This window comes from Vicugna pacos, chromosome 32 (genome assembly GCF_048564905.1).
Source record: "Vicugna pacos chromosome 32, VicPac4, whole genome shotgun sequence".
NCBI lineage: Eukaryota > Metazoa > Chordata > Mammalia > Artiodactyla > Camelidae > Vicugna > Vicugna pacos.
The window spans coordinates 19980740-20001857 of record NC_133018.1 but is presented as its reverse complement, the minus strand read 5'-3'; the positions used below and the strand labels follow the sequence as shown (position 1 = coordinate 20001857).

Sequence of the window (21118 nt, the reverse complement as noted above, 5' to 3'; positions counted from 1 at the left end):
GAGAAGGGAACTGGCATTAGTGAGTGCCTGCTGTATACTAGGCATTTGCTATACATGATCTTGGACAGGGGTTACGGTCCCAATGTGTGGCTATCAGGTGGTCCAAGGAGCAGCCCTGGAGGCTCTGCAGAGGGAGTTGGACACTGAAGATGTTCCCTGAAGACACAGCCCCCCTGAAGGTGTGGCACCAGCAGATGCCTGGAGTACCTTCTTGGGAAGCTGAGTCCTCCAACATTTCCTCCCCTAGTCCTTGGATGGGAAGAGGTCCCTCTCTGCTGCCCAGCCGGCTTGGGGGGTAGCATGTGTCAGGTTTCCTGCTGCAGCGGGCCGCCTCCCCTGCTGCCTGCTGCTCGGTGCTGACTCCTGGTCAGAACCACTTCCCAGCCCGCGCCTGCCAGGTGGCTCTTCTGTCACCTGATCTGCCCTGGTGGGTGGTGTCTCCTTACAAGTGTCCTTTCCCAGAACAGCCCGTCCCCAGCTCTCCCAGGATGGGAGGCATCTCAACTCTGCCTTCTGGAGTCCTTCAACATCCTGGCCTGTCTCAGCTGGAGTCCATTTCTCCTTGTGATTCTGTGGGGTTTTTTTTTTTTGGTTTTTTTGGGGGGGGCAGGGGAAGGGGGTTAGTTTTGTATTTCAATCCCTCTTTCCCCTGTTCCAGAGCTCGCCCACTGTTGTCCTAAGCTTCTGTCTACTCCTTCTAAACAATCATGGGATGCTGGCGGCTCGGGGGTGTCAGGAATAGTGCACCCTGGAGAGTCTGGGCCACCTGCAGATTTGCCCAGCTGACTTGGAAAGCTTGCAAAAACTTCCTTGCTATCAAAAAAAAAAGAAAGAAAGAAAGAAAGAAAAGAAAAAGAAATGTTGGCAAGGAGGTGGAGAATGTCGAATCCCTCCTACACTGCTAGCAGGAATGTAAGATGGGGCAGCTGCTGTGGAAAACAGTTTGGCAGTTCCTCCAAAAGTTAAACATAGTCACCATATGACCCAGCAATTCCCCTCCTAGGTAGCTACCCAAAGAACAGAAAACAGGTGTTCAAACAAATCTTTGCACACTGATGTTCATGTCAGCATTATTCACAATAGCCAAAAGGTCGAAATAACCCAAATGCCCATCAGGGGATAAAAAGGATAGGCAAAATGTGGTGTCTTTACACAGTGGAATATTATTCAGCCATGAAAAGGGAAAAGCACTGACACAGGGTACCATGTGGATGAACCTTAAAAATGTGATGCTGAGTGAAAGAAGGCAGTCACAGTCACATATTGTATGATACCATTTCTAGGAAATGTCCAGAAAAGGCAGATCCACAGAGATGGAAAGCAGGTGGTCGTTGCCAGGGGCTGGAACTGGGGGATGGAGTGGGGAGGAACTGCTAAGGGTGTGGTGTTTCCTCTGGAAAATGTTTTGGAACTAGATAGAAGTGGTAATTGCACAAGATTGTGAGTATGCTGAACACTGCTGAAGTGCGTATTTTAAAATGGTAAATTTTATGTTAGGTGAATTTTATCACAATTTCTTTTAAAAAGCTCTTGCTGAGGAAGAGGGCAGAAGGATGGGGTTGGGGTCTGGAGGAGGTGGCTCAGCAGGTTAGGCTCCATCTGTGTGACCTGCATGGAGGAGAAGTGCCCTGCGTGTGCACGTCGGCTGTGATGTCACCCCCTCACCTCCCATCAGGGCTCCCACTGAACTTCAGCGAAAAGATGCCCACAGCCACTGGGGAGGAGAGGGATTAACCAGAGGGCCAGGCACAAATGGGGAAGTGTCTACGACTTAATGTCAAATGAAAAAGGAATAGAGAATTGTGCGTAGGCTCTGATTCCAACAACTTTGGCCAGATTAGCAATGGCCTTGGTAAGAAAATGAGGCAAGAACACGGGAAAGGGAAAGCAAGCAGATTTAAGAGGGTGGCGGCACTGGGGGTGCACTGGTTCTTCTCCTCGGGTGCCTTTTAATGTCATTTGTAATAAAACCCTGAGTCAGATGGGGAGGCACCAGGACCACGGGTCTGGCTATTGAGAAGGCAAACAATGGTGGCCACTGGCTTTCGTCTCCAGAGGGACGCTGACTGCACAGAACGTGAGCAGAGGCCGCCTGCAAGTTCTTAAAATAGCGCCCTCGGCTAGCTGCCCGGGCCCCGGGAGGATGGGAAATTCGGGCTCCGGCAGGATGCGGAGTGGGTGCTGGTGGTGGCAGGCCAGGAATTCATTTGCAGCATCTCTGCCTCCTCCAGACGGAGCCGGGCGGAGACGAGTGTGTCTCAGAGGTGGAGAAGGTGGCCATGGACCTCAAGGACCCCAACCGCCCCCGGTTCACACTGCAGGAACTGCGGGACGTGCTGCACGAGAGGAACGAGCTCAAGTCCAAGGTGTTCTTGTTGCAGGAGGAGCTGGCGTACTATAAGAGGTGAGTATCCCTGGGAGCTCCCAGGCTGGCTCCTTGCTGAGATTGTGCGGAGTTTGGGGACAGTTAGCACCTGGAAAATAAGGATGGCATCTGTATCCATTGTGGGGACCATCCCTGGCCTGAAGCACTTACATACCCGCTCATAATTCCTTCCTGAAACTCAAGGGTTCAGGTGCATTTTTTAATTCAGAATTTCCAGCTGTGGCGGGAGGGTATAGCTCAATGGTTGAGCGCTTGCCTAGCATGCACAAGGTCCTGGGCTCAATCCCCATACTTCCATCAAATAAATAGACAGATAGATAGATAGATAAACCAACCTAAGTACCCCCCCCAAATTTTTTTAATTAAAAAAAACCTTTCCAGCTGTTAGGAAAGAATAATCCACCTACTGTGTATTCTCTTACACCACAAGCGAGGTCTGGGGCAGCTCCCCAGAATCAAACTTGTGAATATTTTTGCAGCAAAAGATACGAACATTCATACTAAATGGGATAAATAAAGATTATAAACAGCCTCATGAGATTTTATTTCAGGTTTTACCACCAAATGAATGACAAAAAAAAAAACCTCACAAATGAATTTTGGGTGTTAGAGCTTTTTGGATTTTGGAATTACAGATAAGAGATGGTGGAGCTATGCAGCCGAATTATTTGTTCATCTGGTCCATTTGTGGCCTGTGAACTTCTTGTACATGGTAGAGCTGCACCATCTGATGTGGTAGCCATTAGCCACATGTGGCTATTTAAATTTGAATGAGTTAAACTTAGGTAAAATGTAAAATTCAGTTCCTCAGTTGCACTTGCCACATTTCAAGTGTTCAGTCGTCACTTGTGGCTAATGGCCACCATATTGGATGGCAAAGATATAGACTGTTCCCATCCTCGTGGGAAGTTCTGCGGATAGCACTGCTCCTGACTTAGCCCACCATCTCGTGCCATGCAACCTCATACTCATTCAGCTTTGCACACACTGCCCTTCTATTGGGTCCCCAAAACACACCATGCTTGTTTCTACCTCAGGCCCTTTGCACATGCTGCTCTTGACTCCTGGTCATTCAGGGTCAGGTCAGGTGTCACCTCCTCAGAGAGGCCTGCCTTCCTCATCACCCCCCCTCCAGATGAGCGCCCTGTCCTGGTCCCTGTTTATCGCTTTACCCAGTTTTACTTTCTGCATATCTCTTTTCACCATCTCACATTATCCTGTTTATCAACATGCTTGTTTTATTGTCTGTTTCCATACCAGACTGCAACAGCATGAGACCAGAAACCTTATTTGTCTTTTCGTGACTAAGTTCCCAGAACTCAGCATGCAGCTTAGCACAGCGTAGGTGCACCAGCACAGCGTAGGCGCACAACATCTATCTGTTGAACAGAAAGCTGGAAGGAAGGATGCACCAGATGTGGTACCTGCCCCAGGAGGGAAGATAAGACATCAGAGAAAATACAATGCCACACATTTTTACTGAAAACCCACTGTGAGTCCACCACCTAAGACAGTTTTATGACAGTGTGTGCACTGGCTGTTCAAAGAAGAGAGAAGTCACTTCTGGCTTGGGGATGGGGTGGAAATCAGGAAGGCTTCATGGAGGTGGTAGCATCAGAACTGAGCCTTCCCTAAAGGATAGGGTACTTTTCAGGTATGGGATATGTTGTGGGTGGCATATTCCAGGCAGAATAAATCACAAAGGTGTGGAGACAAGGAAGCATTTGGCAAGAACAGGAAACAGGGAATCATTCTTTGTGGCTAGAATCTCCAAAGTAAACTTAGAATAGCGATGTGGTGACTCCTAAAATTTTTCACATTTAACCAACTGGGCCAAAGGGCCTGCAGGCACCTGTGTCCACGGCCTCCAGGACTAACCCTCGTCACTGGCCACTCCTCTCGCTCCGAGGCCAGGCCTTGAGGCAGAGAGCCTGTGGGGCAGAGGCAACTGTTGCTGTCCTCCTGGGTCCCCTTACTTCCACTCCCCTGAAAAAGGACACGCCCTCCCAGACCATCGGACGATACCCTTGGAATAGTCTAGCTCTCGTGGAATGTTTGACTCTTTTACCTCACGCCTCTCAATTCCTTCCAGTGAAGAAATAGAAGAGGAAAATCGAATACCCCAACCTCCGCCCGTCACCCACCCAAGAACATCCCCCCAGCCGGAGTCTGGGATCAAGCGACTGTAAGTGCTCCGCTCGCTGGCGGGTGGCCGACCTGGTGGGTCCCACGGCCGCTCACTTCTCCCGGGCACCAGGCTTGTCACTAACCAACCCCCTCCCGCTGAGATGGGCCTAACCCCGGGGCACGTCGGGTCTGGCCCTTGACAGTTCACCTCTGTACCTTAAAGGCTGAGCTCTTCCCGGGGGGTTCCAGGGCAGAGAGGTTTGGGGAAGGCTGAGCGGGCGGGAAAGGGGTGGGGCCTGTGGCTGACGCTCAGGGCTTGCTTGAGAGTGTCAAGTGGGGCATGTCTTTGAGGACAGCAAATACGGCGTGGTAGGGGAGGTTCATGCATTTTAAGGGCTTGAAACCCCAGCAGTCCGGAATGGCCACAGGTCCCCCCATGCTTTTCTGTGAGGACTTCACCTGTCCCTCTGTCTCTGCATTAAGGACTGATTGGTGCATAACGCATGCAGAGTCAGGCCCTGGTTGCTGTGGGGGACATGCAAGAAAAGAGCGACCTAGTCCTTGCCCTCAGCTAGACTTAAAGCTACTTCAGCGGTCCCTGCATCACAAGAGATACGGATGAGAGTGTGCAGACCCTTTCCCTGGGGTAGGGGGGTGGGACATAGAGATTTGTAAACAATTTCGGGTTCACTGACCCCTACAGCCCTTCAGATAAAAGGTTAAAGCTCTGGTCTAGTTAGTTAATATCTACTAAGAACCTACTATGTGCCAGTTACTGTTCCTGCAGATAACAGCCCTGTGCGGTGGGGGCACTGCCATTCCCAGTTAAGGAGACTGAAGCATTGAGGTCAATCACCTGCCTGGGTCATACAGCCAATACAAGGCAGAGCCAGGGCTCGAACCCAGGCAGCCCGGCCCCAGAGCCCAGGTTTTACACTCTGCAAGAGCGCCTCCTCCTCCCAGATGTCTTGTGGCCTCGTTGTCCCCCCTGAGAGGGTCCTCCTGGCTCTCGGCCTTCCGGCTTATTACAGAAGAGGCATTGGTTCTTCCCCGCAAGCCCCGAGAGGCTTTGTGAAAGCGAGTGCTGTGGGTGGGAAAGCAGACCGGAGTGTGTGGGGAGAGAGACTGGGGTACTACTCGGATGCCTCAACCTTTGAAGTCCAGTTAATGTTTGGAAATTCTTGGCTAGTTCTTATCCTGGGAACTGAATTCATCCTCAGCGTTGGGGAATGGGAAGGGAACACAAAATGTGTGCAGCCTTGTAACTGCTGGACCCTCTGCTTAGAAAGGGGTGCCTTGTTCAAATGCTGGGCCCTGGTGGCTGTGGGAAAGGCTGGCTATCCTCTGGAGTGTGTGGGTTAACCCGCGGCTCCTTTCCAAGCCTCCTCTGCCACTTTCACGTTGCCCATTTGTCTGGCCCTCCATCTGCTGGATTTCGGAGGGGCTGTGCTCCCAGTTCTGGTAGGGATAAATATTTTCTGGGGTGAAGCTTGGAACCAGAAAGGCTTCCTCTGGATCCCAACACCATCTTGGCCACATATAAGTTCATAATCGTCCGTCAGCACTTGAAACTCAACTCAAAGTAACTTAAAGAAAAACTGTTGGCCAAGCAACTAAAAATTTTCTGGTCATTCTGGCTTCAGGCTCAGCTGCACCCAGGGCTTGTCACCAGGGCTCTGCTTCGTTCCCTCTATTTCTGACTTGGTTTTCCTCTCTGGGGGCTGTATTCTTGACTGTGCTGTCCCCTTAGGGTGGAAATACTGCAGCCATCAGCTCAGGCTTCTGTTTTCTGGTCTGAAACTCCAGTGGGAAGAGAGACTCTCCCATGGGAGTCAGAGTCGAGTCTCATTGGCTCTGACTGGGTCACATGGCCACCCCTGAGCCAATCACAGGGCAGCGCATCCACAGGCCTGGCCTGGGTCTCATTCTCACACCTGAAGCTGAGAGTAGCTTTAACTCCATCCAGTTCCCGTGAGCTGAAATGAGGGGAAGGACAGGCCCCAAGCAAGGTCAGTTTGCTAATTAACTCGCAGACGTGACAGGTGTCCACCGCAGCCTCATCTTGGGGGAGAGGGAACCCTCTGGTCCCGATTATATGATGTAATCAGCACCCTTGGTTAGGGTTTTCCATCCAGTGCTCGGTAAGAAATGGGACTGACTGCTCTTAGACCCTGATCCGTCCGCCAGCCCTACTTGCATGTAAGGGTGAGCAGAATGGCTTTTATATGCTTTGGGTTAAAACCTGGGGAAGTTGAGAAAAAGTTGATGAGCCACACAGGCCTTTCCTGGGCTGAGGGAGGGATGAGACCAGGAGACCAGTGTCTTCTTCCAAGAGTAGTTCCTTGCCTGTAACAGTCGTACAGTGCTAGCATCTCTGCTCCAGGTGAGGCGCATTTACAGCGTCGCCGGCACTGTCATTCCAAGTCACGTGTAATTCTGAGACTTCCTTCTGAAGCTGGGCTGTTCTGACTTTCTAGTTTTCCACTCCAGTCCCCTTTCTTTAAAACAAGTAATTAAGAGGTGGCTTTTGCAAATCTCATACTAGGTAGAATCCAGAGGGAGGTTACCAGAACTAGCCAACAATCTTCCCATTAGTTCTTCTACGCACATCTGTGGTGCAGGTGGTGGTGTCTGGTCCTCTCTTCCAGATTGCTCCAGAAAGGACCCCGGGGCCCTGTTCTCAAAGCCCATCTCCTCTTTAGCTTGACCTCTGGTTACTCAGCAAGACCTGGGGCTCTGAGCCTGGCAGGAGAAGCAGCTGGAATCAGGGAACCAGGGAGGGAGGGAGAAATCAGGATCTCCTGTCCACAGGGTGCAGGTGGCCAGTCCCACAGCTGTCCCGGCCTTCTAGGGGATAAGTGGACGGTCACACAAGCAGCCCAGACAGGGCGCTGGTCGCCTTTGTCCACCTCAGCCGCCGACCAGGCGCTGCATCAGTGCAGCCACGAGCTCAGGGCCCGGGGCAGGGACGGGTCTTCTCTGGGGACCTGGGCAAGGGAATGGTGGTTCTTAAGACAGCTCCACGCCTGTCTCCCTCTCCATCCTTCACTCTCCGGCAGCCATCTGGGTCTAGCTGGTCCCTTCGTCCTTGCTTTTGTGGAGTATTAATCACACAGCCTCTTGAGTGCCTCTCACGGCCGTTCTCCAGCTCAGCTCCCTGCCTTTGACCGCTTTTCCCACCGCCCGGGAAGTAAGCAGTAACTGCCGTGGAGGTTCGAGAGGGCTTCACCGTCTTGGAGCACTTGAATTAGTGTATCTTCACCCTGATGGAGATTCAGAGCTGGGACAGTTAGCCCCATTTCTCAGATGAGGAACCTGGGGCTCAGAGAAATCCATTGCCTTCATTGAGCTCATGCTGCCGAGAAGGATCAGAGTCAGACTGGAAGCCCTGCCTTTTGTCTGCCGCCCGCCCCACCCCGTGCTTGCCCCAGCTGTCTCGTTCGGCCTTCCCGCCCCCTTTCGCTCACCCCACTTCCCGAGTCATCAGCTCTGGGCTGACTGCCCAGTTCCCTTATCTCTCAAATGCACCACCAGCCAGAGACACCAGAGTCTACATTTCTGGGCTGAACTGGTCCAGGGAACCAGAAACTCTTGCCACTGTCAAAGCAGCGTGCCCAGACGTTCCAAGAATAGCTTGTGATTGAGCAGCTGCTGGCCGGGGAGTCTGGGTTGGCACTGCCCGGGAGGGTCACGAGGGAGCGCCTGAGTGACTCCATCCTCGTCCCCAGTGGACACCAGGCACCAGCGCCCCCTTTGTGTGGCCTCCGGCTCTCAGTCTTGGTCGCAGGCACGCACACACAGCTGCTCGCTGCTGAGCAGGGGCGGGGGCCGCCCAGGGGGGCAGGAAGCTGGCAGTGGGCGCAGAGGCACAGCCAGGGAAGCTGCGATCAGAACAGCTGGCCTTACACACAAGAAAAGGTTGGCCTTGAAGCAGGCGGCCACCCAGGTATCCAACAGTAGTGACAATGGTGCGTCCTGTCCCTGTCCTCCTACCCACCGCCCTCCTTGCTGCAGCCCAGAAATAGCTTCCTCACAGCCGCCCATTACACTGCCTGAAATGTCACTGTCAGAACCTCATTCGGTTTGAGTCTTACAGAAAGAATTGTCGCAGGGAGGGGTGGGGGAGGGGGGAGTTTAAAGCTACATCGTATCCAGGACATAACTTTTGGCCAAAACAAGGTAGTCTTTTTGTCATGGAAGTGGCAGTCCCTCTGAAGGAGGCGGCTTCTACAGTGAGGCACCTGGGATAGGGAGAGAAGGGGGCAGGCTGTTCAGTGAGAGACAAAGAAAAACTCGGCCGGAACCCCCTAGGTGCCCCAGGGCCCCTGTGCGTCAGTCTCGCCCCTGATCAGGCCCCAAATGAGGACCAGCATTTCCTAGTGGGCAAACATCCGTCCAGGCAAAATACCCACCCCACATGTGGGACCACCCCAACCAGTGACTCTGTCTTTGGGGGCTCCCTGTTACGTATGCTGAGAGAGGAGTCCTGGTGAAGGTGGGTGCAGAACTGTGTGGTTTAGAGCCCCTCGAAAGCTACTGGTACCAACTAGCCTGGCCCCTGGGGATTGGGCCCATTTACTACAAGGTAGCCCCCTTTTTTCATTGTCCCCGTGAGAAGCCAGCCAGGTGTTTCTGCCAGGATGCCAACTTCCAGCTACTCTGTGAAGTTGCATCAAGGGTGATCCAAACAGAGAATCTTCAAACCTCATTTGAGATAATGATACTTTCCCCACCAACCTCTTAAAAAAAAAAAAATCAGAGCCGTTCAAAATAAGGTCTCAAGGCTTGGTTGGCGTTTCTTCTTCACCTTCCTTGCCCAGACAAGGAACCGGTGAGCACTGACTGTCAGCTCTGACCTACCCAGGCAGGTGATTACGCAGGCTCTCTCCTGCCCCACCCACCCAGCTGCCTCACCTTCTCTCCTGGGTCTCCCCTGGCCGCCTTCAGGGCGCAGAGCCTGCAGCTCAGGGCAGCTGGGGGAGACTTGCTGGAAGACACCCAAGCTCGTCACCACCAACCCCCACCACTTTCCCTTTCCCGCACCCAGGCCTGTGTTTCCAGCCCTCGAGGTCCCCTGTCTAACCTAGGTGGTCATCACATGCTGTATACATCTGCTAGGGCTGCGGGACCACAAATGGAGTTTGCTTAAACAATGGAAAAGCATTGTCTCACAGTTCTGGGAGCTAAAAGTCCAAGATCAAGGCGTCAGCAGGGTCGATTCTTTTTGAGAGCCGTGAGGGGGAATCTGTTCCCTGCCTCTCTCTCAGCGTCTCGTGGTTTGCTGGCCATCTTTGGCCTTTGCTCACGTATGGAAGCATCACCCAGTCTTTGCCTCCATCTTCACTTGGCCTTCTTCCTATACGCATGTCTGTGTCCAAATTTCCCCTTTTATAAGGACACCAGTCGCACTGGATGAGGACCATCGTACTCCAGTATGATCTCACCAAACCTAGTCACATCTACGAGGATTCTATTTCTAAATAAGGTCACTTTCTGAGGTACTGGGGGTTAGGACTTCAAAATATGAACGGGAAAGGGTTGCAGTGGTATAGTTCCACCCATAGCATAAACCATAAGCAAACCCTTCAGCTGATCTGTGGAGTGTGTTTCTTTTTCATGCCTCCCCTGTTTTTATCTTCTCTGTGTCTATCTGTACTTTTCTAACCAGGATCTTTACAGCCATAATGCCCATGGTAGCTGCTGGACTGATAATAGATGACCCCACACTGCAGCCTGTCCGACGACTTGTGTCCCTCGTAGGCACTATGATTTTCTGGTTTTCTTTTGAGCTGTGCCTTTGGAATGTCTGCTGCGGCTACTGCTGGGGCTGGCCTGTCTCCTCTGGCCACGTTAGCTGCATGGCCATCACCTGCGTGTCCCCATTTGAAGTGGGTGTTGCGTGTGATTTCAGACGTGCCACTCATGACGCTCGATCGGCACGAGTGAAGCCTCGGAATTCTCGGCTCTGTCACCGATAATTCTTTTTGTCTTTTCTGTTTCCATTCTAAAACCACCTTGTCCATGATCCAGTAAAGAAGGTCCTTTAAGTGACGGGTCAGTAATCAACGCCCACCACGACCCACCCCTTGAGTGACACTAACGCTGTGTTTTCGATCTTCACGCCCTGGCTTTCTAAACCGCTTTGTTTTGCCGAGCCATCATCAGTGAGCCATTTGATCTTGTTTTTAAAAAAAAAAAAAAAATGAAAAACAGAGGAGGGGACCTTCATCTTGATTCTCTCAGTGTCCCCTTGGACAGGGAGTGGCAAGTGGCTTTCCTGCTTGAATCAGGTAGACGTGAAATGTAACAGTGATGGGTGCCGCTGTATTTTTGGCCAGCTGATTGCTTTGATTACACTATTAAAAGTGCTCACAAATAACCCAGGATGAAGAAATCATGCCTTCACTTGCTAGTACACATACTGGCTGTAGGGAGAATTTCCAGGCCAATTTGGTGTGCCCCACCTTTACAACGAAAGACCACTTTATTCCTGGTGGGAACCTACTGTAGGATCCAGTAACCACAGAACAGGAAAATCATTTTCACCTAGATGTGACTGAAACCACAGGCTATAGCACTAAGGGGAAAAAATAGAAAAAGCTAATAGGTGAACAGACAGAGGGAACTAAAAATAGTTGATCTGAAGCTTTGATTTCTTAGTGGTTCATTCCTATCCCTGCCCCTGGAGAACATAACAGAGCGACGGTATCTCTTACCAAGTTCAAAAACCAAAATTCAAGAGTAAGGGAACTTGGTGAGAATAGAAGGAACCTTTAGGGGCTGGGAGCATGGAAGGACATTTGGCAGCTCAGAAAGGGTTTCGAGGGGAAATACTCAAAATGGGCCAGCTCAGGTGTACTGGCTGGGGTCCTAGTCTCTGTTCAGGTAGAGTTAAAGCCGACCTCGTTTTAAATGGACCACTTTGTAAGCTTTTTGCCTCTGATTTCTGCCTTTATCTTTTAGGCATCAGATGGTTCACTCTGACTGATCAGTGATCAAGTCACATCTGTCTTAAAAAGACCCGTTGGTCCATTTTAACTGTTGCTATGTAGTTACTGTGGTAACTTCTCCAGGCTTTCACTATTAAATCAGTTTTTGTCATCAATTTTGATGTTTCTCAAAATTCATTCACATACTACACTCACAGTGTTCATCTAATCAGAGAACCATGTGTACCCTTAATACATATCTTAACTGTCCTATTTTTTAACTGTCCACTTCTCACCTCATTCTTAGCAGCAGTAATCTCCATGAAGTTTGGGCTTTGATATGTACTTAGCTGGTTTCCCGATTCATATTAAATAAATACATAATTACTTAAATTTAAAACATTCGTCTCTTTACATCAGAATCATCTTACGCTCCATGTGGCTTTCGAGTATTACTTTTTCTGCATCACTAGGGTAAAGTGACTCATGATTTATGTTTCCCAGTAGCTTTTTATTTCCACTCATAATGAGAAGAAATCCCCAGCAGTGCTTAATGCGGGAGATGGATGCATCACACATCACATACGTGTGCACCCTGACCGCACCGTGCCACCTCCAAGGTCCCATGGCAGTGACGTGCAGAATCCCCTGCTGCTTTCTGGAATAACTTCCATTCACACCTTGAGTTGATTTGCTCCCTTCACGTTTGCCGCTGTATGTCCCTGGCATTGCAAAAACCGTGAAGCGCACGGCCAAGGGCAGGCTCTCATTTCTTTCCTTCTCTTCCAAAAGGTTTAGCTTCTTCTCCCGAGATAAGAAGCGTCTGGTCAGCACACAGAGAAACGTGCATATCCACGAGTCCTTTGGCCAGTGGGCCAACTCCCACCGAGACGACGGTTACACGGAGCAAGGACAGGAGGCCCTGCAGCACCTGTGACCGTGGCCCACCTCTGTCCTCGGACCTGAAGTGCCCACTGCCAGCGCCTGCAATGGAACCTGGCCGCCCCAGGTGTCACAACCTGGTACACCTCTTGGTTCAGATGTACCCTCAAAACTGATCCCTCAAACAAACTGTCTGCTTTGAGGAAGCACGTTGAAAAACTGATGCCAAACTCTAAAGAAACGTTTATTTATACCCAGGGCTATCACTGTTTCTAATAGACGACTCTGATCCCTTAGGATATATATTTAATAATACCACGAGTGGAGGTCGACTTTTGCATTAACTTCAGTAACACAAGCTTCGCCAGATACATCACTTGCCACTATAATTGCTGTTTGACTTGCTTTGTATGAAATTCTGTGTGTAGAGGTTTTATGATCACGTTTGTCACACTTAGGTGGGAGGCAGGGAAGTGGTAGGTTTTCATTAGTTACGTTCATAAAATTGTCATGGTGGTAGCATTATGTACAGGACGTGTCAACTACACAAGCAGGGCCTCGGAAGTCACAGGACGAGGTGGCCCAGCTCAGACACAAAGCAACGGAAAATGGGGGTGACAGTCCTCCCACCCAGAAACTGGAGACAGCTTTGCAAGAGCCCGTGGTTTTCCATTGCACCTTGTTACTGACAATGCCTAGAGCATGTAGCAATGTTTAAGGCGAGTGCCTTGGAATCTGCTGTGAGTTATGCAGTACTAACCAAACAAAGTTGCTAAGGACGAGATCGTGCAACGTTTCTTGTGTGGATTTTTTCCCCCTGGCATATTTCTTTCTAGCATTCGCTACGTCCAATACTTAGTCCCCTGCAAAGAAGACAGATGTCCCAAGGCAGGTGGGGAATGGGGTGCGGAACCCCAGGGGATACCGGATGGTGGGTGGGGTAGACTTGCCAAAAGCGAGGGCGGTGGGTGAAAAGACGGCTTGGGGACCGCGTGTCTGGCTGAGTCGTGGGGCTGCGGGAGCAGGCGGAGAGCCAGGTGCCCCGTCTGCAACTGGCAAGTTGGGAGTTTGCCCAAGTATTGCTTTCTGTCCGCCCACGGGGCACCCACGGTGCAAGGCCGAGCGCTCACAGATTGAGAGAGGTATCCGTTCCTAACAGAGCGCTCAAGTACGTCTGACAGGGCTGCTGTCTACACATCCTGCTGTGGTTTGCTAAGAAACCATCAGGTGGACTGTTCCCAGATCACTGAGAAAAAACAATCAGAAGGGATAACGTTGGTTTAGAGCAGGGGTTCTCCAACCTGACTGCCCGTTAGAATTATCAGAGCTTATTCTCAGAGAACATAGAAGCATGTATACTGAGGAATCCCCCTGCCCCAGTCACTTTTCCCTGCCCTTCCCAGGGGTGACCAGTGTTGGTAGCTTCTTGGGTGTCTTTCCTGAAATAGTTTATAAATATACATGCAAATTATGTTAAAAAAAACACATATATTTCCATTCCCTTTTTACATAATTGGCAGTATATTATACACTTGCTATCTGTACCTTTCTTTCCTTAGAACACCCTGGACATGCCCCCACATCAGTATAAAAGACCGTGGGGCTCACGATTGGCCCCCAGGGACACCTGGCACTCTCTGGAGACATTTTTGGTTGTCACCTCTGGTGGGGAGGGTACCACTGCCATCCAGGGGGCAGACCCCAGGGATGCTGCCACATTCCCTACAGTGCACAGGACAACCCCCAGTGACAGAGAATTACCCAGCCCCAGATGCCAACAGCGCCAAGACTGGGGAATCCTGGTCGACTATACAGAGGATAATTTGTTCCCGTCTGTCCAGGCCCCACCAGTGGACAAGTAGCTTCCTTCTGATCTAAAACAGCACCGCACACTTTCACACATTGTGTCGGTCTGCAGAATAAACCTGAAGCAGAATTGCTGGGTCGGAGGGTGTCCGCCTTTGCCGTGTTGAAGGCTTCCGTTGCAGCCCCTGCCAAGGGGGTTCTACTGGGTTTTTTTAGTTACTAGGGCAGATTCAAGACTAAGCCCAAATGTCCACGGGTGGGGTCTGAGTGTGGCACTCAGGGTTGACAACCGCCGGCTTAGACTATGTAAACACTGCCCTCGATGCGTCTCTTCTGAAGCTCTCTCAACACAGGCTTCCCTGATGTGGAGCACTCTTGTGTAGCTCACACACCTACCAACGCCAGCCCACGTCACACTCCGTAAGTGAAATGTGGGTGAGACCAGAAAGCTGTTCCTGCAAGACTTGGGAGGTAATAAAATTCTGCCCTGGAAATTTACAAAGGGAAGAGCATATTTTTCTAAAAACCATTCTAATGGCAATTTTAATACTAATAGTTAGGTTCCCTACGTTCAATAGGAGCCATACTGCTAATGCAAAAACCTAGTAATGAATGTGCGAGTCTTGACACTAAATCAGACATTTATTTTGCATGAGACATCATGAATTTTAAGAACATGAACTTTCAAAGAGACAGCCGTGGATAAAATAAAAATGTTAAATGTCACTTTTCTGAAGATCATGTGAACAGTATGGTACTTACTCAAAGCCCTCAGAAGCTAAGGTCGATATTTCCAGCTCTCAGAGGCCACCAGGTGATCAAGCGGGAAAAAAGGAAATCAACCCATCAGAACTAGGTAAGAACCTTTCACTGATTTCATCTTCATTCCACTCTCGTTTCTTTTGAGCGTTCCCTCTTCCAAGGGCTGGAAGACTGTCACAAACCACAGTAGCCCCAAAGCCCTGTAGCTCTGGTTTTTCATTTTAAATGTCAGCCATTCCGCCAAAATAGGAAAAGGGGAAGAAAAAGCAGTCAGCATTTGGCTGGAGAATGGAGTTACATATTTGTTCAAGAGAAGCTCGTGGCTGACCCAGATCACTGCTAAGAAGCCTCTGGACATTCTCCCTGGATTCACTTTTCTACCCCATTTTTATTTCAATGCAGCAAACCCTTGCATCATGGATGTAAAGATGGAAAAGACACAACTTAGATTCGGACCAGATTCGGGTTCCAGGAGTCACAGGACCAACACAAATGATTTTCAGTCATCACCTCTTTTTGCCAAGCCCTCATAATGGTCATTTCCAATAGATGGCAGAAAATCAAAACAAATTCTCTAGTGCCAAATTAACTGGTGGCTCCTTCCACAGGCCCTTCTGCACAGATGCCGGTGACTACAAAATGCCTATCAAATAACATGTCCTTAAAACTATAACATGAAGGAGAGAAATTCAAAATGTCTGCGTGCTCGCCTTGAACCTGGGTTCCAGAGTCGAAAGGAAACGTATCCCAGCCCCACTGTCATCAGTAAGTTTCATTCGTCCACTGGACTTGGACTTCGTCCGCCAGCCCTGCAGACCCCCCTGCACCGTTACTGAGGCCGTGGCTCTGCTGGGGTTCCTGTGGGGGAGGGGAGCCTCTACTTACTTCTGTCCCTTTTCTCCCTCCCCTTGACCCTGTCATCTCTGAAGTCCCTCTCTCTCTCCCAGTCACCTTCAGGCCACACCCTGCTTGGTTCTCTTTCCTGCCATCTCTTCTCCCGGCCCCGGTCATGGTCTCGATCCCTCATCCTGGAGTCCCAGTGTCTTTCCCGGGATCGGGAGCGCTCCCTCCTCTCCCTCTTTCCCTCTCTGTACTGGTCGTTCTTCACAACGGGCAAATTAATGGGTTTTCGGAAAGGCCGATCCCGCCCCCCAAATCTCAGTTGCCCAGATTCCTTTTTTCCCCCCAGGCCTCCTCCAAGTCGCCGAGGAATCCACCCTTTGAGAGTTCTTTCCAGTTCGTAGTCCACAAATATCTCGTGCTGGTCGATGACCAGGCCGTCCGCGTCCCGGTAAGCTTTGAGCAGAGAACGCTCCTCTTTGTATTCAATGAAGGCGTAGCCCTTTGAAAAGCCCGTGACCAAGTCCCTCACCAGCCGAAGCCGCCGGATGTCCCCATAGCGGGAAAACACTTCCTTTAACTTCTCCTCTTTGGTCTGCAGGTTCAGTCTGGCCACAAACAGGGTGAGGAGGGGGTCTCCGGTGACGCCTCTGTTGGGGGCGTAGCGTGCCAGCATGGCCCTCCAGACCGCGCGGTCGTGTGGGTCTTCGTCGGTGCCATCGATGCTGCCAGCTTTAAGCGGGTCATACTCCTTGGCGATGGGCACCCAGTCATTCATGTTCTAAGGAGGATCACAGCGAACATTTATGTAGCACCTACTACGAGCTATGGCTTTAATCCCTGCAACAACCCTGGGAGGTAGATAGATCATTCACCTCTTCCTCCATAGGGAGGGAAGCAAATTCTCAGAGGCTGGGGCCCCCCAGCTAGAAAGCCAGGGAGACAGTATCCAAGCCGGGCAGCGGGGATGCTCTTTCCCACTCCCCCACCCTCCCTCCTGGGAGGAAGCAGAGGGCAACATGCCCGAGTTCGGCGCATCCGTGTTACCCAGCTTAGGCACGGGAGGGCACGGGGCACGTACCAACTACATTATAATGGGGCAACAGGGACCGAAATCCAGACTAAAAACAGGCTCGCCTTTCAGACTTTAAAATGGTCATAGGAAAACCAGCCTGGGAACTGCCATGGAAATGGTGTTTTTTAAAATCTCTTTACTCCCAAGAATTTCAGACATATACCAATGCAGACAGTGGCATAACCCTCCCTGAATCTCCCAGCCAGTTCCAACTACGACTGACACCTGGCCAGTCTGGTTTCATCTGTGCCCCGACTCATGTCCCTGCTCCCGGATTATCCTCAAGCAAATTCTAGATATTATATTTCAGTGTGGATCACTAAAGGAAAAGAACTTTTTTAAAAATGAAACTACAAGGGAAAATGGTGTTTTGAATGCAGCATTTTGCACCTGTCAGTAAGCAGGTAGCAAAGCTAAAATGACAGTGACCCAGCCGCAGGCTTTCAGTTCACTGCAGTTGTCATTCATTCTGATATGAGAGTATTTTTTTCTGAAAGAGGGTGAGTAAATTTAAGTCTGACATGTGATAACTGATTCATGTGAATCTGCTGGAAGATCAGGTACTTGCCAACATTTCAGACACTGCTAAAAATCACGTGACCACTTCTGTAACGCTTTAGAGCCAGGGCTGAAATATTACTTAAAAACCAGGGCTCTGTTGAATAGATAGCCTCATTCTTAACAGCATCTTTCCATGACATTTATTAAAACGATATCTATACCTTCCCTCCTCTTTTTAAAATTTTCCTCAAGGGTTTTTTTGCTTTTGTTCTTCAGTTTATGGGTTATATAAGGGGAGTGATTGTTTATGGGGCACACAGTGGAATTTTTTCCTAGTAAAAAGTCAAACACCTACAGAATAAAACTGAAAATCAATGGACTCAAGACCTCTGACTTCCACTTAGCCTCTCACTATATTCCACTGCAAATCCTATTCCACCCAGAACTGCTCCTCATTCCTTGAATGGGCCCTAATTCCCCAGCTCCATGTCTTTCCTGGTGCAGCTGCGTCTGCTGAGAATATTCTCTTCCTTTCTGCCTCTTACATCTCCACTCATGGAAATTCTACTGGTCCTTCAAAGTCCAGCTTCCAGCCTCTTCCCCATGAAGCAAATCTGTTTCTCCCACAGCTCATGGTACCTCTTCTGACATACAGATCATGTTTTGCCCCATGCACAATAAACACTCTTCAATCCTGGGACAGATCCTGGGACACTTCATGATAAACGCCGGGGAGCTGAACCGACTCCAATCAAAATTCACTGAACCTTTTTTGGTCCAAAGACAAAAAGGACCACTTCATGAGAACTGAGAAACAGAACAGCATTACTCCGTCTGCTGCCAAATTGTTAAAAGGAGAGCTTATGTCTGTCATCATTAACAGGCAACTTTAGAGAAGACACCTCTCTTGTATTCTTATCAGCAAAAGGATGATAAACAGCTAGAGCAAGGGAAGGAGCCGGAGACGAGAGTGAGACAATTTTGGTCCAGTCTCAGCTCTGCCTCTCACTCACTTTGTCTTTTCTGTATCATGGGTATAATTTCTCCATGTGGGAAAAAGAGAGAGAGACCACTATGTGGTTTGGGTCTCTGCTCTGGTATCCTCTACATGGCCCTAAAATTCTTAAGATTCTAATCTTACTTCCTACCTTCACCACAAGGTTGCAGGGAAAACAAAACAAAACAAAACCCAAAGACCGTAATAATTACGGTAACTTGTATGGAACACTGAGGTGGTGTCAGGCACTGTGCTAAGCACTCAACTCCCCTCACCTCTCAACAGTACCAGGACACACATACTTCTATTACTCCCATTTCAGATGCGAGGGGTGAGCTGCAGAATGGTGGGTTTTTTTAATCCCAAATCACAGAAGTAGCCCAGACAGAGAGTTGGAACCAACAGCCTTTTTGACTCCAGAGCCTGAGCTTTTAACTATTTCCTTAGATGGCTGTCATGAAATATAAAGCGTTGGAGATGGGGTAGGAAAAAGCTGGCTAGGTCTGGGTGTTTGAGGCTGAGAGCCCCAACCAAGTGGGAAAGAAACCCTTCCCTATTCCACAGGAAAGTCACAAAGATCCACCAAATAAAACTGACATTATTGTACACAGTCGGAACTCCTCTTCAAAGCTGTAAGGGTTCTTCAAATTAAAATCTGGAAAGAACTACAAAGGGATGAAAAAAATGAATTTTGTTTTCTCCCTGATTTGAATGCTCGGATCATTACTAAATACCAAGAGAAGAGCGGGCTTCACAACTCTTCATTGATCTTTCTAGGCGTATGTCCTCCGTGGCTATGTTGAGATTTTGTACAACAATCTCTTTGGATTTTTAGATTCTCGTCATTACTTCATAAACGAGTACGAGACGTTAAAGACGAATCTCACCGGGGGGTGGGGTGGAGGGAGGTGGGGCAATTAGCGATTAGGGACAAAAGTATGGATAGTACAAAAGCACTGGATTGGGAGTCAGAACACCCAGGTTTAAGACCCAGTGATATCCTGGGCAAAATTTAAATTATCTGTAAAATGTTGCTAAATGCCACTTCGCTGCGTCTTAGGTAAGATGAGATAAGGTAGTGTCTATAATTAAAATTATGCCCCCGAAAGCTATTATTAGACAAGCAAGCAAACAAAGCACGCCTCTCCCGCGTGAGCCTGCGGAACAAGCCCGCGCTTCCCACCAGGTGGGAAACCAACTGAAGGCGGGAACACGGGGCCGCCCACGCATGCGCAGCGACGCCGCGGACGCTAAGGCGGAAGTCTCGGTGGAAAGTCTATACTCCCAGGGCGCCCACAGCACCTGCGTCTAGGCCGCCGGCCCTTGAGGCTACCTCCCCCAACCCCTCACCTTCTGGGTGGGCGCAGGATGGAAGAGGCCGTTCTACCAACCCAGCTATCGCCCCCGCTCCCCGCAACACAACCCCAAAAGGTCTCCGCCCTTGCCTGGCTTCAACATGGCGGCCCACACGAGCCGTCACACAGTCCAGGCCGAATTCCCTCGTCCTTCTCGCCAGGGTGGGCCCTGCTCCGACTAAACCGCTCTCGCTCACCTCAGCAAGGCTCGGACCTCCTTTCTCACGGGGACTGGTGCCGAGCTCCAAGCGACGGAAGACTCTTCCTGCCTACCTGGCCGGACCTTTACATTGGAAGCAGCAGATTCGTCACGGCCCTCTTTCCGTTTTTGCTTTTAAGAAATTCAGTCACATGCGTTGAGCGTCGAAGTCGTATCGTCTCCGAAGAGAATGAAATTTCTGTTTTTCTGAAAATTTTCACGAAGACAATAACTGCTAAATTGAACAATTAAGAGAGTTGAGAGACTATCGAAAGTGCAGCTGGTTGGCTGGGAGCCGCAGAATCTCTCTCGGTCGCGAAGGGATCTTTCAGCGCAGTGAGAGTTTTGGTTCTCAGACTCACTTTGAGATTCTGATTCTTTTATGTTTTTTTCCCTCCGAAAGTGCGTGTGCCGGTTCAGTGAAACTCTTTACGTATGTTATCCCAGAGTTTTTCTAACCCCTAAATTTAACAAATTCGCTTTCCACACAAGCAAAATAGTTCTTAAAAGTGAGCTTGGAAGCGCGTGGAAGGTTGTTAAAATGCCGTTTCCTGGGACCCGCAGGGATCTATGAATTCAGAATCTCCTCAAATGATTCTTTAAGGACCCCTGTCTTAGAGTCACGGTTAGGAAGCCCAAATTTAAAACGGGCTTGGGAGGAAGAGGGCAGAACCGTGTGGTCAATAAGTATTTGTAGAATGGATAGATGGATGCATTCAGATTATACTATTTCTTTTTTGTTAGGTCAGTATATTCGGTTGGATTACGACTTGTGTGACAACTTGAAATTATCGATACTGTATTGTGCTTTCTAAAATTTGGTGAATATGTATAGCTTTCTTTATAGTACATCTTCTTAAAATAATAAAATGTATTGATTCTTAAAAATGAGCAATATCTATAGTTTAAAATTTTTTGTTTAAAAACGTATGTGTGGTATGTACATGCAATGGAATACTATTAAGCCTTAAAAAGGAAGGAAATTCAGATAATTGCAACTTGCATGAACCTGGAAGACGTTATGCTAAGAAAAATAAGCCAGTCAGGAAAGGACAAATATTTTATGATTCCATTTGTATGAGGGACCTGGAATAGTCAAATTCATAGAGGTAGAAAGTAAGATGGTCAATTATATAACAAAATACAAACCAAGCAGCTCTGGAGGGAAACATGAACTACACTACTAGAGATTTCTATAGAAGTTACACACTAATAGTTTTTTTCTTCTTCCAGGTTTATTGAGATATAATTGATATACA

General features: G+C 49.3%; 2 protein-coding genes across 4 annotated transcripts in view; one reads left to right on the top strand and one right to left on the bottom strand.

The window, feature by feature from the left end:
- The window catches only part of RILPL1 (Rab interacting lysosomal protein like 1), a 36831-nt gene extending 24175 nt beyond the window's left edge, over window positions 1–12656 (top strand). The window contains exons 5-7 of one of the 2 annotated variants that reach the window (XM_006209482.4): window positions 2232–2404; window positions 4479–4571; window positions 12235–12656. In XM_006209482.4, coding sequence (XP_006209544.1) covers window positions 2232–2404; window positions 4479–4571; window positions 12235–12379 — 411 coding nt within the window. In that variant the 3' untranslated portion in view covers window positions 12380–12656. Of the gene's footprint in view, window positions 1–2231; window positions 2405–4478; window positions 4572–10181; window positions 10673–12234 lie in introns of those variants that run through there. The other variant, XM_072953404.1, reaches the window with a different exon arrangement.
- Window positions 12657–14753: 2097 nt separating this feature from the next.
- On the bottom strand, window positions 14754–19963 carry SNRNP35 (small nuclear ribonucleoprotein U11/U12 subunit 35). 2 transcript variants are annotated; one of them, XM_006209544.4, is made up of 2 exons: window positions 19858–19963; window positions 14754–16513 (listed from the first exon to the last, which is right to left on the bottom strand). In XM_006209544.4, exon 2 carries the CDS (start codon window positions 16508–16510, stop codon window positions 15770–15772), a length of 741 nt encoding a protein of 246 aa, XP_006209606.2. In that variant the 5' UTR covers window positions 16511–16513; window positions 19858–19963; the 3' UTR covers window positions 14754–15769. The 2 variants fall into 2 exon arrangements, with proteins under 2 accessions (XP_006209606.2, XP_072809506.1); XM_072953405.1 differs by having other exon boundaries at window positions 19751–19886.
- Window positions 19964–21118: the final 1155 nt, after the last annotated feature.